At 43.6% G+C, this 16,251-nt stretch overlaps 1 protein-coding gene across 3 annotated transcripts in view; it reads right to left on the bottom strand.

Moving 5' to 3' along the window:
* Positions 1–1,917: 1,917 nt before the first annotated feature.
* Positions 1,918–16,251, bottom strand: part of LOC126356808 (uncharacterized) — a 477,415-nt gene continuing 463,081 nt past the window's right edge. For all 3 annotated transcript variants that reach the window (XM_050007398.1, XM_050007399.1, XM_050007400.1), the window contains 2 exons: positions 15,473–15,596; positions 1,918–2,007 (listed from right to left, as the gene is read on the bottom strand). In XM_050007398.1, the coding sequence (XP_049863355.1) occupies positions 15,478–15,596 (119 nt within the window). In that variant the 3' untranslated portion in view covers positions 1,918–2,007; positions 15,473–15,477. The remainder of the gene's footprint in view (positions 2,008–15,472; positions 15,597–16,251) is intronic.

Here is a 16,251-nt window from a genome sequence, read left to right as displayed (position 1 = left end):
TATTAACACAAACTATAAACATGCTGTGTAATGATAGCAGATGGTGGTTTCGTCACACTTCTGAGAATAATGACTCGCTCACTCCTTTTCTTTTAACTCGTCGGTTTGTGGATAATATTACTTTGTCCACATTAATGGGGGTGAGCTCTGTGGCTGTGGACTGAATTACTTGAAGAGACTCAACAGCCAGACCCCTTTTCTTGTACAGCATTACTTTATTCCTGGGCTTTCAGCTGACAAAAACGAGCCAAAAATTACAGAAGGGAAACTGCAACATTCAAAAAGCAGTCAATAAAAATGTTATACTGATAGGACATAAATTTATTACACGCGCTGCAGACAGGGAAAACCACGAGACATGTCCTGGTATAAAATAAAGCTATACAAAAATGTGGCTGGCTAATATTTCTTAAAGTAATTTGCAGCTAACAGTCCTTTCGAAACTGTCCAGCACCAATAGCTAAATGCTTATGTCTTATACCAGCCTAGTAGTAAGGCTTATTTCACTGTCTTTTTTTTTTTGAATTTGTCCTGTCACATCTAACTCTGAGTTTATAGTAGACGACGATGATGTTTCGTTTGTGGGGCGCTCAACTAAGCGGTCATCAGAGCCCGTATTTACAGTACGAAATCTAGTTCATTGGTCTCTGTTGCACTTTTTATCTCTAGGTCGTTGATCATAATCTTACCCTTAATGTGTTTGGTTCACAGGTTGTAGATCTTTCTCCAGTTTGTATCAGATGCTGGCGACGAAAAGGGATCTTTAGAATAGGATTCATGAACCATAACTACACAAACGTCTTACTTCTATCAGTATCATAATAATCAAGAAGTTAATTACTTAATCACGGCTGGCAATGTTTTTGTTTCCACTAATACGCTAAGTAAGAGCTAAGAAGGTGCAGAAAGAAATGCCGGTGAAGACAAACTGATATTTTATACAAAATGATTTATTTTAAATCTTGTTACAAGATTTTTGAACACAAAATGATTCTCCCTGTCTTTCCTCGTAGAGAGCATTCTTGTGTCAAATTATGATATTTTGACGATGTGTGAACTTGTGTTTGTTCTCAAAATAATCCTTGCGGAATCGGCGGGTAGTAACAAATCATGTATTTTGAATTTATAGTCTCAACTCTGAATCGAACAAAACCATTAATACGCTAATGCTTCGACAGCAAATGAGCCACATAATATTCACTTGAGTATATCTTAGTTTACCTTACAGTTCATTTCAAATCAATGTAGAGAACCACAGCGCCGAAACTCATCAATGTCTATTGGAAAAATTGAATAAAATTTTATTCAACGATGCAGCGATGGTATACGTAACTTTCTTTTTTTGTGGAACTTACGCAAGGTAAACCAGAGAAGTCACAGATATGGGTTTCTACATGTCTGAGCGCTGGTCTCTCAACGATGGGATGACTAGGGAAAATATGGTACGACGTTCACTTTCTTTTCACTATGAGTTACTCTGAACGTTCTACTTTCACACTTTGTCACACCGCGGAGCTTCAGCTCCGATAAGCAGTCACAGAGCAGACGCAGCAACGCGCCTTTAGTAGATGAGGAGCAGTATGCAGTCTGCCGTACTCTCTGCACTGAGATCAGGGAATGTAAATTGGCACGGTTTGTATTTTTTGTATCGGTTCACATCCTGCAGCCGGCGGCGCTTCGGACCCCGCTAGCTTACCATAACGACGAAATTGCTCCAGTCAACATTGTCGTATGTCCTTGCAAGCAGTTATCGTTAGCACCAGGGGAATCTGAAACAATGAAATCGACAGTTGAGAGGTCGCTTAATAGCAAATTATGAAATGGTTTTACTTCACTGTGCGATAATATAGGAGTACCATCTTACCCTGTGAAACCTAATTCTGGGTGACAAAGCTTCTTTGTAAAGGACTGGCCAAGTTTCAGGGACGGTATACAGTAGGGAATCAGTAGTTTCGGTCCGCGAGTCCTTTCGGATGACTGGCAGCTGCGACGGGCCGTAATCTGCACCTGTAACGGCAAATTCCAGCTTTTAGCTAAGTAGTGCGTGAAAACAAAAGCAACCGACAAAAATAAATCGTAAGGTATGTGGTTTTAATTACAGCAATGAAAGAGTTGTACGATCAATACCAAAAGCTATAGATATAACACAACAGGGTCACATGCTGATGGAAAAACTCACGGGATTCCAGCCGGGTAACAGCGTTATGATATCGCGACGTTTCGAGGTTTGTTATATTCAACAGCCTCTGGTGAGTCGCAGTCACCTGGCCAGGAGATGAGTGTGACACTCACCGAAACGTCGTGGCATTTTAACGCTGCCACTCGGCTAGAAACTCGCGAGATTTTCATCAGCAGTACACGTCGGGAGTGTCTATAGTCACAGAATGACATGGTCTTAACAAGAGTGGTAACGAGCTAGACTGGCACCTCAATGTATTGTATAATTAACACTTTTAAATTTTATTTTCATGTTAATTGTCATTTCGCGGCTAAGAGTGTTCGTACTATTGTAATATCTAATATTCCTGTACATTTCCTTATTATGGTGATAATACAGGGTAAAAAAATGAAGTTTTTGTTTATCATAATTTTTTTATGTTTATATGTGACTTGTCCATACTGAGGTCGCATGTAAAATTATTTTTTATCTAATTTCAGTGTTTTAGGCGTACTTCAGATATCAACTTTTACTGAAACTAGACTAACGCAAGTAACTATTGTATATAAAAACCAGATTAATATAGAAAAAATAATATTTACAAATCAGCACTTCTAATATCACGTAACAGTTTGGGGAGAAATTAATTAAAAAAAATGATCATCATAACGGCTTCTTCACTTGTGTAGTACTGCATTCATTTCAGGCACTGAGGCCCAGATGTAGTCCTCTGTCACAGATGTATCCCACCTTCTGTGGCTTCTTTCTTCCATAGTGTCAATGCCGCAGTGAAATCATTTACCAGGTTTCCTAAATCCTGCCTACAGAAATCACTATGTGAATGCAAGTAGTGCATTTTAATTGACATTATGCATTCAGGGGAATTATACGTTCTTTGAATTAAAGCATCTATAAGTTTTAGAAAAATTCACACTTATTCTCTTACCTAGAAACCCATTTACCAGCATTCTGAATGACGCATTCATTACGTTCTGCTGGAGTCACTGCTTGATACAGATCTTTTGACTGATTGATTGTAACATGAGGCGAATTTGGAAATCAGGAAAAATTCCACTTTCCATAACTGCAGCATGTTTCGGGGGAAAAGATTTGTATCAGAAAGCGAAGAGAAGCAGAATCACTTGCCACATCTTTAATGAACTGTTTAATTAATCTCAATTTGATGTGCATATGTTTACAATACAAAAACAGCTACCATTATGACGGTCTGCGAGCTCCATCAACATACGAGGAACTGCAAAAGATATCCTCTTTCTTGAAACTTCCTGGCAGATTAAAACTGTGTGCCCGACCGAGACTCGAACTCGGGACCTTTGCCTTTCGCGGGCAAGTGCTCTACCAACTGAGCTACCGAAGCACGACTCACGCCCGGTACTCACAGCTTTACTTCTGCCAGTATCCGTCTCCTACCTTCCAAACTTTACAGAAGCTCTTCTGCGAACCTTGCAGAACTAGCACTCCTGAAAGAAAGGATACTGCGGAGACATGGTTTAGCCACAGCCTGGGGGATGTTTCCAGAATGAGATTTTCACTCTGCAGCGGAGTGTGCGCCGATATGAAACTTCCTGGCAGCTCAGTTGGTAGAGCACTTGCCCACGAAAGGCAAAGGTCCCGAGTTCGAGTCTCGGTCGGGCACACAGTTTTAATCTGCCAGGAAGTTTCATATCGGCGCACACTCCGCTGCAGAGTGAAAATCTCATTCTGGAAACATCCCCCAGGCTGTGGCTAAGCCATGTCTCCGCAGTATCCTTTCTTTCAGGAGTGCTAGTTCTGCAAGGTTCGCAGAAGAGCTGTAAAGTTTGGAAGGTAGGAGACGGATACTGGCAGAAGTAAAGCTGTGAGAACCGGGCGTGAGTCGTGCTTCGGTAGCTCAGTTGGTAGAGCACTTGCCCGCGAAAGGCAAAGGTCCCGAGTTCGAGTCTCGGTCGGGCACACAGTTTTAATCTGCCAGGAAGTTTCATATCAGCGCACACTCCGCTGCAGAGTGAAAATCTAATTCTGGAAACATCCCCCAGGCTGTGGCTAAGCCATGTCTCCGCAGTATCCTTTCTTTCAGGAGTGCTAGTTCTGCAAGGTTCGCAGAAGAGCTTCTGTAAAGTTTGGAAGGTAGGAGACGGATACTGGCAGAAGTAAAGCTGTGAGTACCGGGCGTGAGTCGTGCTTCGGTAGCTCAGTTGGTAGAGCACTTGCCCGCGAAAGGCAAAGGTCCCGAGTTCGAGTCTCGGTCGGGCACACAGTTTTAATCTGCCAGGAAGTTTCATATCAGCGCACACTCCGCTGCAGAGTGAAAATCTAATTCTGGAAACATCCCCCAGGCTGTGGCTAAGCCATGTCTCCGCAGTATCCTTTCTTTCAGGAGTGCTAGTTCTGCAAGGTTCGCAGAAGAGCTTCTGTAAAGTTTGGAAGGTAGGAGACGGATACTGGCAGAAGTAAAGCTGTGAGTACCGGGCGTGAGTCGTGCTTCGGTAGCTCAGTTGGTAGAGCACTTGCCCGCGAAAGGCAAAGGTCCCGAGTTCGAGTCTCGGTCGGGCACACAGTTTTAATCTGCCAGGAAGTTTCATATCGGCGCACACTCCGCTGCAGAGTGAAAATCTCATTCTGGATCCTCTTTCTTGTCTCACGAAGCCACCATTCCAATGCAGACGTGCAACTTCCGCAAGGCACGAGGAGCCCAAGAAACATTCACATCTGCAAGCGGCATTCCAAAGTAAGCAGAAACATTGTGCCTAATTCAATGTCATGTTTAATTTGTTTAGACCGAATATAATACCCACAGACGTAGCACGAAGAGCCATCTGGTAACTTAAACCTTCGTCTGGTTTTGATTCTCTAATTATTGTAAAGCGAACACAACAAAATACATAAACCAGTCTTGAATGATCTAGAAAACAGTGGAGTGATTTTGTGTGTGCTTTCTGGTAATTACTTGTAGTATTATCAAATAAAATTGAAATAAAAGTAATAAAAAATATGACAGTGGGCGCTATCTGGTGATAATTGTCGTAAATGAACAAACTATTTTTTTACATTTAGATCTTTAAAAAAAGGATATCCTAATAATTTAAAAAAATGATTGTTATTTCGGCAAAAATATGGTTCTCTTCGCGCCTCAGAAGTCAGTTTTATTCATAAAGTGATGTTAATTTTACATAAACAATTATAATTACGTCTCCACCATCTAAGGCACTTAATACGAATATTTAGAAGTTGTTATCTGAATCGCAGTTTACAGTTACCTACTTACAATTCACGAGGATGTTTTAACTCTGCCAGGTTTTGGCGACCAGATCTTCTTAATAGGTTCAGGCACCTTGTAATTCACTTCACTATTCGAGTGTGGTGCTCAGTATTTATTTGTTAATTTTTCTTGTCCGTTCAAACAAGTTTTTTTCAGAAAATTGCGGCGCGAATAGCGATTTTGTTAACTTTAAAAAAGTCTTCTCGTGTGCAAGGTTCATCTAGCAATCGGCAATGCATCTTGCACCTCGCCCCACACGCAGACACACGTACAGAACATCTGCCTCATCCAGAAGGAGGCATCACTTCCACATACTGGTCCTACAGCGTGCCACCGCCGTTCAAAGTTCGCCTCAGCTTACTACGAGGTGCAGATAAACATTTATACTGAAGGCAAACCTAATGCATAGACTTGAAACTTTTATGTTAGTTGCCAACTTTGTGAAGAGTGTTAGTCGTTCGTTCGATTAATATTTACGTTAACGTAATATCTAATGTCTCACAGTGCGTGACAAAAAGAGTGAGGCACCTGTAAGACACGGTCGGCGTGTATGTAAATGATTAGAGTAGAACGACGACCACTTCAGTGTTGTTATCAGGTGTGGTAGGGCATACAAAGGGGACGTGGACAGAGACAGATGTTCACTGATCACTGTGACGGGCACGGAGTTGACGCACACTGGTGTGACATGGCGCTGTTTGCACCAAACGGTCTGAACGGGGACTCGTTGTGGGCCTCCATTTGACCGGTTGGTCGTATCGCATGTGACAGTGACACGATGTTGGACTACGGGAGTACGAGGGCAGACATACTTGTAGTCAAGGTCCAGATCGACCCACAAGGAAGGATCGCTGTGTTGTGCATCCTTTCTCTTTCACATCAGCACTGCAATGCAAGAACGTGTAATGGACTCCCTGTGTCATCCTACACAACTGGCCGGAAATGTTGCACTGGAATGAGATCAGGCGTCAACTCTGTCCAAGTTTCAGTATCCAGGATATGAAGAATCAGTTACAACAGTTGTGAGATTGCCTCGAGAGAGGCTACAGTGGCTTTGTGACAAGCTTCGCAACTGAATTAGCACATGGTTCTAGGACTGAGGCGGTACAATGTCATACTCCCACGTTATTTGTAAATTTTACTCAGTTCTGTAATCACTGAAATAACGTCCCATACATTCTCATCCCGTAAAGCTTAATTTCTTTTACCCCACCCTTATGGCTGCTTCTGTTTCCTTGTTAGGAAATTTAGTTACGATCGTGTGTCTGCTTAAATAAAGTACTTCTGGAGAATAGTATTTTGTGATCGGATTTATTTTTTCGGAAAGCGTACTACAATGAGAAATATTCTATCGATGAACACAAAAGTACAGCAAATATTGCAAGTAACGTGCGAGCTTTTACGCGTGAATGGAAAAGCCTAAAAGTGTCCGCAAACGCGTAACTGACCAGCACGGTTACCGTGTCTGGTGGCAGCGTCGACCTCGGCATTGTAAGCCCGAACTGATTCACTTATCCGCGACGGCCGGCCTACAGTTGAATAAACTGCTGAAATACGCCGAGTAAGATTGGTGTAAAACTCATTTCGTTACTGAAAACTAACTAAACTACCGTAAGACTAACCCAAGATGTGTTCCCCGAGAGCATGCCGTTCATCATAAAGAACAGAGATTTCTCATTGTCCCTGACCTCAAAAATACTTTTAAGTAACAAAGGACAACTTCGACACATCATTCTGAGCCGGAGTCCAAGCGTAAAATCATGCAATGGAGAGACGCTGACCCCGCTGTCCGTAAGAAATTTGAAACGCAGTCCTTAATCAACAGCTGGTAAGGTCATGATATCTACACTCCTGGAAATTGAAATAAGAACACCGTGAATTCATTGTCCCAGGAAGGGGAAACTTTATTGACACATTCCTGGGGTCAGATACATCACATGATCACACTGACAGAACCACAGGCACATAGACACAGGCAACAGAGCATGCAGAATGTCGGCACTAGTACAGTGTATATCCACCTTTCGCAGCAATGCAGGCTGCTATTCTCCCATGGAGACGATCGTAGAAATGCTGGATGTAGTCCTGTGGAACGGCTTGCCATGCCATTTCCACCTGGCGCCTCAGCTGGACCAGCGTTCGTGCTGGACGTGCAGACCGCGTGAGACGACGCTTCATCCAGTCCGAAACATGCTCAATGCGGGACGGATCCGGAGATCTTGCTGGCCAGGGTAGTTGACTTACACCTTCTAGAGCACGTTGGGTGGCACGGGATACATGCGGACGTGCATTGTCCTGTTGGAACAGCAAGTTCCCTTGCCGGTCTAGGAATGGTAGAACGATTGGTTCGATGACGGTTTGGATGTACCGTGCACTATTCAGTGTCCCCTCGACGATCACCAGAGGTGTACGGCCAGTGTAGGAGATCGCTCCCCACACCATGATGCCGGGTGTTGGCCCTGTGTGCCTCGGTCATATGCAGTCCTGATTGTGGCGCTCACCTGCACGGTGTCAAACACGCAAACGACCATAATTGGCACCAAGGCAGAAGCGACTCTCATCGCTGAAGACGACACGTCTCAATTCGTCCCTCCATTCACGCCTGTCGCGACACCACTGGAGGCGGGCTGCACGATGTTGGGGCGTGAGCGGAAGACGGCCTAACGGTGTGCGGGACCAAAGCCCAGCTTCATGCAGACGGTTGCGAATGGTCCTCGCCGATAGCCCAGGAGCAACAGTGTCCCTAATTTGCTGGAAAGTGGCGGTGCGGTCCCCTACGGCACTGCGTAGGATCCTACGGCCTTGGCGTGCATCCGTGCGTCGCTGCGGTCCGGTCCCAGGTCGACGGGCACGTGCACCTTCCGCCGACGACTGGCGACAACATCGATGTACTGTGGAGACCTCACGCCCCACGTGTTGAGCAATTCGGCGGTACGTCCACCCGGCCTCCCGCATGCCCACTATACGCCCTCGCTCAAAGTCCGTCAACTGCACATACGGTTCACGTCCACGCTGTCGCGGCATGCTACCAGTGTTAAAGACTGCGATGGAGCTCCGTATGCCACGGCAAACTGGCTGACACTGACGGCGGCGGTGCACAAATGCTGCGCAGCTAGCGCCATTCGACGGCCAACACCGCGGTTCGTGGTGTGTCCGCGGTGCCGTGCGTGTGATCATTGCTTGTACAGCCCTCTCGTAGTATCCGGAGCAAGTATGGTGGGTCTGACACACCGGTGTCAATGTGTTCTTTTTTCTATTTCCAGGAGTGTATCTTTTGGAATGCCTACGGACCAATTTTATGTAGTATTTTGGAGGGTTAACACACTATCAACAGTGTATACTACGCTGGCATGATTAAGAGCAAAGACAAGTTCTCGTTGAAAGGGGTACGCCCCTTCTCCAAGAGAACGATCGACCTCAGAAGGCCCATTACGCTAAAACTGTTGGATAAGTAGTCTGGGAGCTCTTTCCTCATCCTTATTACGGCCCTGACCTCTTTGCTCCATCGTCTTGCTACCTTTCTGGTTCGATGGGAGGAGCTTTGCGTCGCGTCAGGTCCAATGGCAAACAAGAGAGAAGAAAAAAATACAAAAGTATCTGCGAGATACATGAGACAAGTGTATAGAAGGTAGTGGGAATTATATGGAGAAACAGACAGAAACTATACTGATTTAATATACAAGTTTTGTTTTATAGCCATTTGTCTCTTTAATTACTGAATAGCCTTTGTACCAGGAGCACCCTCTTCTCTTGGGGGGATATCTGAATTCCCCAAAACTGTGGTCCAACTTTCCACCCGCGTTTCTAATGAAAACCTACTACGAGGATTGTATTCAGTCAACTTACTGCCGCAAATTTTTACCGAGTGGAGGGGCGTTCTGTTTTTGGGAATTACGTTACTACCATGTTTCATACGGATTGTGTAATATAACGACTCAAGACTTCATTATTATATTAGATGTCACTAAGCACTACGGTAGCACTTGGAAGCTCAAACAGAAGTTTTAGTGACTTATATGAACAGTAACGTTATCTCTTTTTCGTTTCAAATCGCGGCCCATCGATTTACGGAAAATGAGAAAAATTTGGTAGGTGCAGGTAGTAATCGCACTGAGGGATACTATGAGTCGTCTTCAGCGTGGTCTCTGCGACAGTGGTCGCTCGCTGTTGTCAGCGGGTGGCCGGAGCGAGGGCTGTCGGGTCCATGGAGAATTCATGTGTTCGTACAAAGCACAAATCATCTAATTCCGCTGGATTGTAACGTAGTAAGCTTCCAAACACTATTTTCTTCAGCTCTGGCCAAATGGGATTATTTAATCCTGAAAGAAATTACAGAGTGGGACGTTTCTCTTGAAGCTGAAGCTGATGCGTACTTCGACAGTACTAATTAATTTTCTTTTGCAAAAAACACTGTTAGTACTTAATGAGCCTGCCAGGACCAACAGACGAGTCAGAGCACAGAGTACAATGCAGAACTCCGCCTGATAAGCAATCATGGATCCGTTTGTCCCCAATACGCATTGGAGGAAGTATGGATGGTTCATACCCGGAACTTTAAGACCCAGTCTGCAGGAGGAAATCAACCGAAAGTGAGCCATTGTCCGCACAAGTGAAGAATGTGATGTGGTCGTGTGAATGTGCACTTATTGCACAGGGTGGAACACTAGCGACCGTTCAAAACCATTAGACGAAATCTGAAGCAGAAAAGGATGCAACGTTGACACATGCAGCAATAAAATAGGGGGATGAGAGCCTGCAGGCACCTGGGGCTCTGTTTCAGGTTGTCCTTTTACAGGAACATTTTTAAGTAATCAATAAAGGTGCGCTGGTGAAACTGCTGGGCTGTGGGCTCTTAGAGATACGATTTGCAGTTTTATTCATGGGCGTTTCAATGTTGCACCTATCACGCCACTGGAGGGTGCGAAAAGGAGGGATGAAAAAGCATGGAATGTCTTTTCTGCTTCAGCTAGTCTTCAAATTTTTCGAATTGTTTTGAAGGGTTGCTAGTGGTTCCATTTTATACTCCAAATCAAAAATTACGGTCATGCTACACTCCAAAGGGGGAAGTCAAGCTCCACGTGGCTGCAGCTCCACGATGTCCTTAGAAAATGGTTGAACTGTTAAGAGAGGTGTCAACGGTGTTGAATACTGTCAAGAAAGTCGTCATATTGCTCATCGCACTTTGAACAGACGTTTTCGACCGTCAAGTGTGTTGGAATCAACGCCCCAAGCACAACGATGGTTTCACTGACGTGCTTTAAGCCAGCCAGCACCTGGAGCCTTTTTGTGTCGATTCTGAGCGGTGGTGCATCTGAAACATTTTCCTCGATCACTTATAAGAAAACGCGTGATTTCAACGCTGGGCATTGGAGTTCTGACCTCCATCGCAGAGGCGTCAAAAGAAAAGGCGAAATTACGTAAGAGGAGTTATGACGACCTCCTCACAGCGTGAGACACATATGGCGGCATTTGGCTGAATTGTGGTGAAATTTGGTGCCACTCTGACATCATTAACCCACCTTAGACGTTACATGAACTCCTGATATCTTTTCGCACGTGTCGAAACCTTGCTGGTTGAAGCATCTCTGAGCTCGAGGGTGATGTCGCTTTTGCGCCGTTCTATAAGTATGAAGGTTGTAAGCAACTTTGAGCCAAATTTTGAATTTTGCGTCGCCACTGTATTCAAATTGGGGGTTCAGAAAATTGACCCTTTTAATTGTGTTGCGCAGTGTTTATGTAAGAATCATTATTTGCGAAAAGCTTCATGTAATTTCAGAGTTAAGTTATCATTGTGTAATTGTGTTGACCCATGTTTGAAGTTATTTTTGTCTCTGAAAATTTCTCTCCGTTAAGAACGGTATGCTGTGTTTTCTCTGCTAGGACCTCTTCAATCAGTAAGAAAGCCGTCATATTCCGTACGTTTGTATTACATTCATTAGACGACAGTGCGAAACTATACCGAACGCCTTCTGGAAATGAAGAACACGTCACCAAGCTAGACGCCGGTATATACGACGTCCTTGGTGTCGTGGACGAGCAAGCGAGCTGGGTCTCACACATTGTTTGTTGATCTGTCTCCAGAAAAGTTCTAAATAACAGTACAGGAAAGAAACTGTACTTTCATGTCACGTATAAGATAAATATCAAACGACAAAGGCTTTAGTCACAAAAATTTAAAAAAATACACACAAGGCGAGCAACTATGGGCCGCTCATACATATAAAGCCACAGGTAGCTTCAGACTGAGGCGCGCTCGTTAGCAACTGCGGGCAGGTGAACATTGCACCAAGAGTGTCATCCAGTAGCCGCAAGTACAACCTGGCTACTTAACATTCAAATAACGACAGAACAATATCATGATTAAAATTATTCACTACGTGACGTAAAAGGCAATACTTTTTTGGTCACCAGCAGATAAGGTAACATTTTGTCTACATCAGAACTTAGAAGTACAGTTTAAAGGATGAAAACACCATTATAGAAAATACAACGGGGGTGAATCACACAGCCTGCAGAAAAACGATATAACATGAAATGCAGCCAGTATAAACCATTTAATAAACGAAAAATTACGAGTTGTCTTAGATGTTTCGGTAACTGTAAGAGGAAGCCCGAAATCAAACATCAAGTAACCGTTGAAGAAGTTTTCATTACGCAACCGCACCTGCTCATTGAGAATGAGGCTATCATTTCGGGAAAGATGTTTGAAAGCCTCTAATTTTTTTAGAATATCTAATCTACGTCCTTTCTTCTCGATGTGCAAAATGTTGATATCGTGAATGGCTTTAGGTCCGTGACCTGTAATCAAGTGGTCGGCAAAAGACGAATTTTGGGTGGTTGTGCCATTTTTTCTTCAAAAATGTTCTTTATATCTCGTTGTAAAGTCACGTCCTGTTTGTCCTAGGCAGTAAGAAGAGCAGGTGTCGCAGAAAATCAGTCAGATTTTTCCAAAGGGCAACGAGTCGATTTTAAATTAAGAATGAAGTTTTTTTTATCAAATTATTATTGGTAGAAAAGGAAACGTTACAGTCTTATTTATTACGAAGAAGGCGTTGGATCTGATAGGATATGGGCCCCAAGAAAGGAATAGAAAAATATTTTTTAGCGTAGTAACTCTTTTAACAGTTCCTGCCTCGTGGTCTAGGGGGCGCGCGGCTCCCCCCGTCGGAGGTTCGAGTCCTCCCTCGGCCCTCTGGCATGGGTATATGTGTCTTGGCCTTAGCGTAAGTTAGTTTAAGTTAGATTAAGTAGTGTGTAAGCTTAGGGACCGATCACCTCAGCAGTTTGGTCCCATAGGAACTTACAACAAATATCCAACAGTTTTCTTTTTAAGGTTGTCATCCACTACGCCAGGTTCATATTCGTTATTAACTGCTATCGTTTTGAGTAAATTAATTTGTTGACTGCATTTTTCTTTCTAAAGTGGAGTAGAAGTTGCTCTGTGAATAGCAGAGTGAAAGAAAGCGTTTTTATGAGATTGTGGATGTATGGAAGACCCAGGTACGATCTGATCAGTGTTCTGCTCTAAGCGTCAAGTCAAAGTTTAACTAGCGGGCCTGGTTTTCGAGTTCGATGGTGAAAGATATTTTCTCATGAAGTTCATTAAAGAGGGTGAAAACACGGTCAATGCCATCTGCAGATTCCTTGTGGATGACTAAAATATCATCAGCGTATCTGAAATAGGATGGAATGCCTAGTGCTGTAGCTGAAAAACAGTTGCACAACTTTTCTTCTACAGAGTTAATGGAAATATCAGCCAGAATACCAGCTAATGGATTTCCCATAGCGAGACTGTCGGATTGCTGGTACAACTGATCATTAAATTCAAACTAGTTGTATTTGACTACGACTGTAATGAGATTCATGAAATCAGTGACTTTTTTGCTATGAAAGATATTTTTTGAAATGACGTAAGGTTTTTTTCTACGATTTTAAGCGTTTCTTGTACGGGAACGTTCCTATAAAGATTTTTGATGACTAATGAAAACAACTTGGTATCTGAACTGCATTCTAAATCTTTTTATGGACTAAGGCGTGACTATGGGATAGAATATTTGTTCTCGAAAAAGAATGATTTTTTTCAGAGTCTCATGCAGAAATTTGGCTAAATCATGGTACGTGCTATTCAATGCTATTAGAAATCATCCATATCCGATGGTTAGGTTTGTAAATTTTAAATTGAGACTGAAGTTTTTCGGGCTGAGGGTTCATGTTCAAAAAATGGTTCAAATGGCTCTTAGCACTATGGGACTTAACTTCTGAGGTCATCAGTCCCCTAGAACTTAGAACTACTTAAACCTAACTAACTAACCTACGGACATCACACACATCCTTGCCCGAGACAGGATTCGAACCTGCGACCGTAGCGGTCGCGCGATTCCAGAGTGTAGCACCTAAAACCACTCGGCCACTCCGGCCAGCGGTTCATGTTGATATGAATTTTCTTCTGAAAACGTTTGAATAGAAATTTTGTCCGCCGCCGGTAGCTGAATGGTCAGCGTGACGGATTGTCAATCCCCTGGGCCTGGGTTCGAATTTTCTCCGTCCAGGGACTGGGTGTTTCGCTGTGCCCATTGTCATCACATCTTCCTCATCGACTGCAGGTCGCCGACGTGTCGTCAAATTGAAAGACCGGCACCCAGTGAACGGTCTGCCCGACGGAGGGGCCCTAGCTATACGATTAAATTAAAAAAAATAGAAATTTTGCCTTATTGATGGCTGACCTGACTTCTTTTTCTAATTCTGGAGTCCAGTCCTCATGCAGATTCGAAATATTATTTCGTTAAAAAATCTAAGGCTTTAGAAATATATTCATAATTGTAGGCAATAACTAAAGAGCAACCTTTGTCAGTCTTAGTTATTAAAGGATATTAGTATTTCAACCTTCTCTAAGTCATCCTCCGTTTCGATGTCAGTATGATCACAGAGAATCTGAAGAGTTGTATTTGATCCGTTTACTGATTTAACTGAAGACCAGAAAATCTTAGTATTTCCTGACATGTGTTAACTCGTAACATGTTTCGATGTAGCCATCAGCCAGGCGATGATTATCGGTCACTGATAGTTACTAGACAATCAGAACCGAAATAGCCACTTAGTTTTGCGAGTATTTACTGAAAAAAATTTACAGTAGTAAGTAATATGTCACTAATGCTCTCACCAATAACATGAAAATTGTGAACAAATTAGCTACTATTTTCCACATCACAACATTCCCCAACATGATAGCATCTAGCACAACAGCCAAGCAAAATCCCGAAGCTAACTTTTCTCCGACAGATCGAAAACGCCACACTCAGACAACTTGGAAACCTGGTCTAAGTAATCTATATACCATAGATTACGAAACTAAGTTCTTCAGTTACTTACTAGACAGTTCATTAATAAATCTGTTCGGAACTAAATCTCCTGAAAAAGTGCAGGAAAACACAGTGACTTCGGACTTTGAGTGCTCGCCAGATGTCACCTGAATAGCAAAAACATTTACTCGAGAAAAGGATTTTTTGCGCACACGAAAACACGGCACACTCTGAGGTACTACTATTATGAGAATTACCATAGACATGCTAATAGCACGCAGAGGGAAGATTTGTTGAAATCATGTCTTAACTGTTGCTTTTAATAAACGTAGCTGCAGGTTACTGAGCTATTTACGTTCGAACGTAGGGCGTTTCCCGCTCTCTAAATAGACTTACTCGATCATTAACCGTACTTATTGTTATAGTCCGCCCCCGGTAGCTGAGTGGTCAGCGAGACAGAGTGTCAATCTGTGGGCCCGGGTTCGATTCCCGTGTGGGCCGGATATTTTCTCCGCTCAGGGACTGGGTGTTGTGTTGTCCTAATCATCGTCATCTCATCCCCATTGACGCGGAAGTCGCCGAAGTGGCGTCAAATCGAAAGACTTGCACCCGGCGAACGGTTTACCCGACGGGAGGCCCTAGTCACACGATATTTATTTTTTATTGTTATAAATAAGTTTGTTCTCAATTAATCGGTGCCTTGCTGCCTGACTTTCCAAACGTTTCTCAAACAGTGGGTGTTTATTTACTACTCACTTGTGTTAGTAGATGAGGCCAGGGTGGAGCCCGCTCCGCTGGAAGAACACGTTGGGGTTGCTGGAGAGCGTCGGCTCTACCGTCGTGTACAGGTTGCTGTCGTCCGGCTTCAGGTACAGCCCGCCTGCGAACACACCGCACTGCTGCAACACCTTCCCTCTCAGCGCACGGGCTCTGCCTCAGTCGGAAATTATTTTCTTACTATAGGCAGATGTATAAGGAAGACAGATCAAAGGATTTTTTTGTATTTTTAGGCGTAACTGTAATACATGTCATAAAATATTTAAATTTATTCTGGCTATGTGAAAGCAAAAACATGTACAACACAGTCTGATCAAACCTATCCAGACACTCCGACGTAATGTGCAGTTGGCCACAAGGTGCCACGAGAGGCGGACCAGCCACTATAAAAGGAAGCGGGGAGTACTGTTTTTTTGGTAGAAGAACAGCAGCACAGTATGTGCCCGTCAGGAAAACACAGTGACTTCGGACTTTGAGTGCTCGCCAGATGTCACCTGAATAGCAAATTCATCTTGGACATTTCATTCCTTCTACAGCTGCCTAAGTCGACTTCTGGTGATGTGATTGTGGAATGGAAACGCGGAGGAACAACCACAGGTAAGCCGAGATCGGGCACACCTCTTGTACTGACTGACGAGAAATGTCTAGCAATGCGGAGAGTGGCTGTAACGGAAGAAGTCACTCTTGAGTTCCGAAGAGCGACCAGTGGTCTAGCTAGCGCGACGACTCTGTGTAGGACGTTAAGAAGGATGCGGCAC

The sequence above is a fragment of the Schistocerca gregaria genome, chromosome 1 (genome assembly GCF_023897955.1).
Source record: "Schistocerca gregaria isolate iqSchGreg1 chromosome 1, iqSchGreg1.2, whole genome shotgun sequence".
Taxonomy (NCBI): domain Eukaryota; kingdom Metazoa; phylum Arthropoda; class Insecta; order Orthoptera; family Acrididae; genus Schistocerca; species Schistocerca gregaria.
Note: the sequence above shows the minus strand (reverse complement) of the source record. Positions and strands in the feature narration are given on the sequence as shown.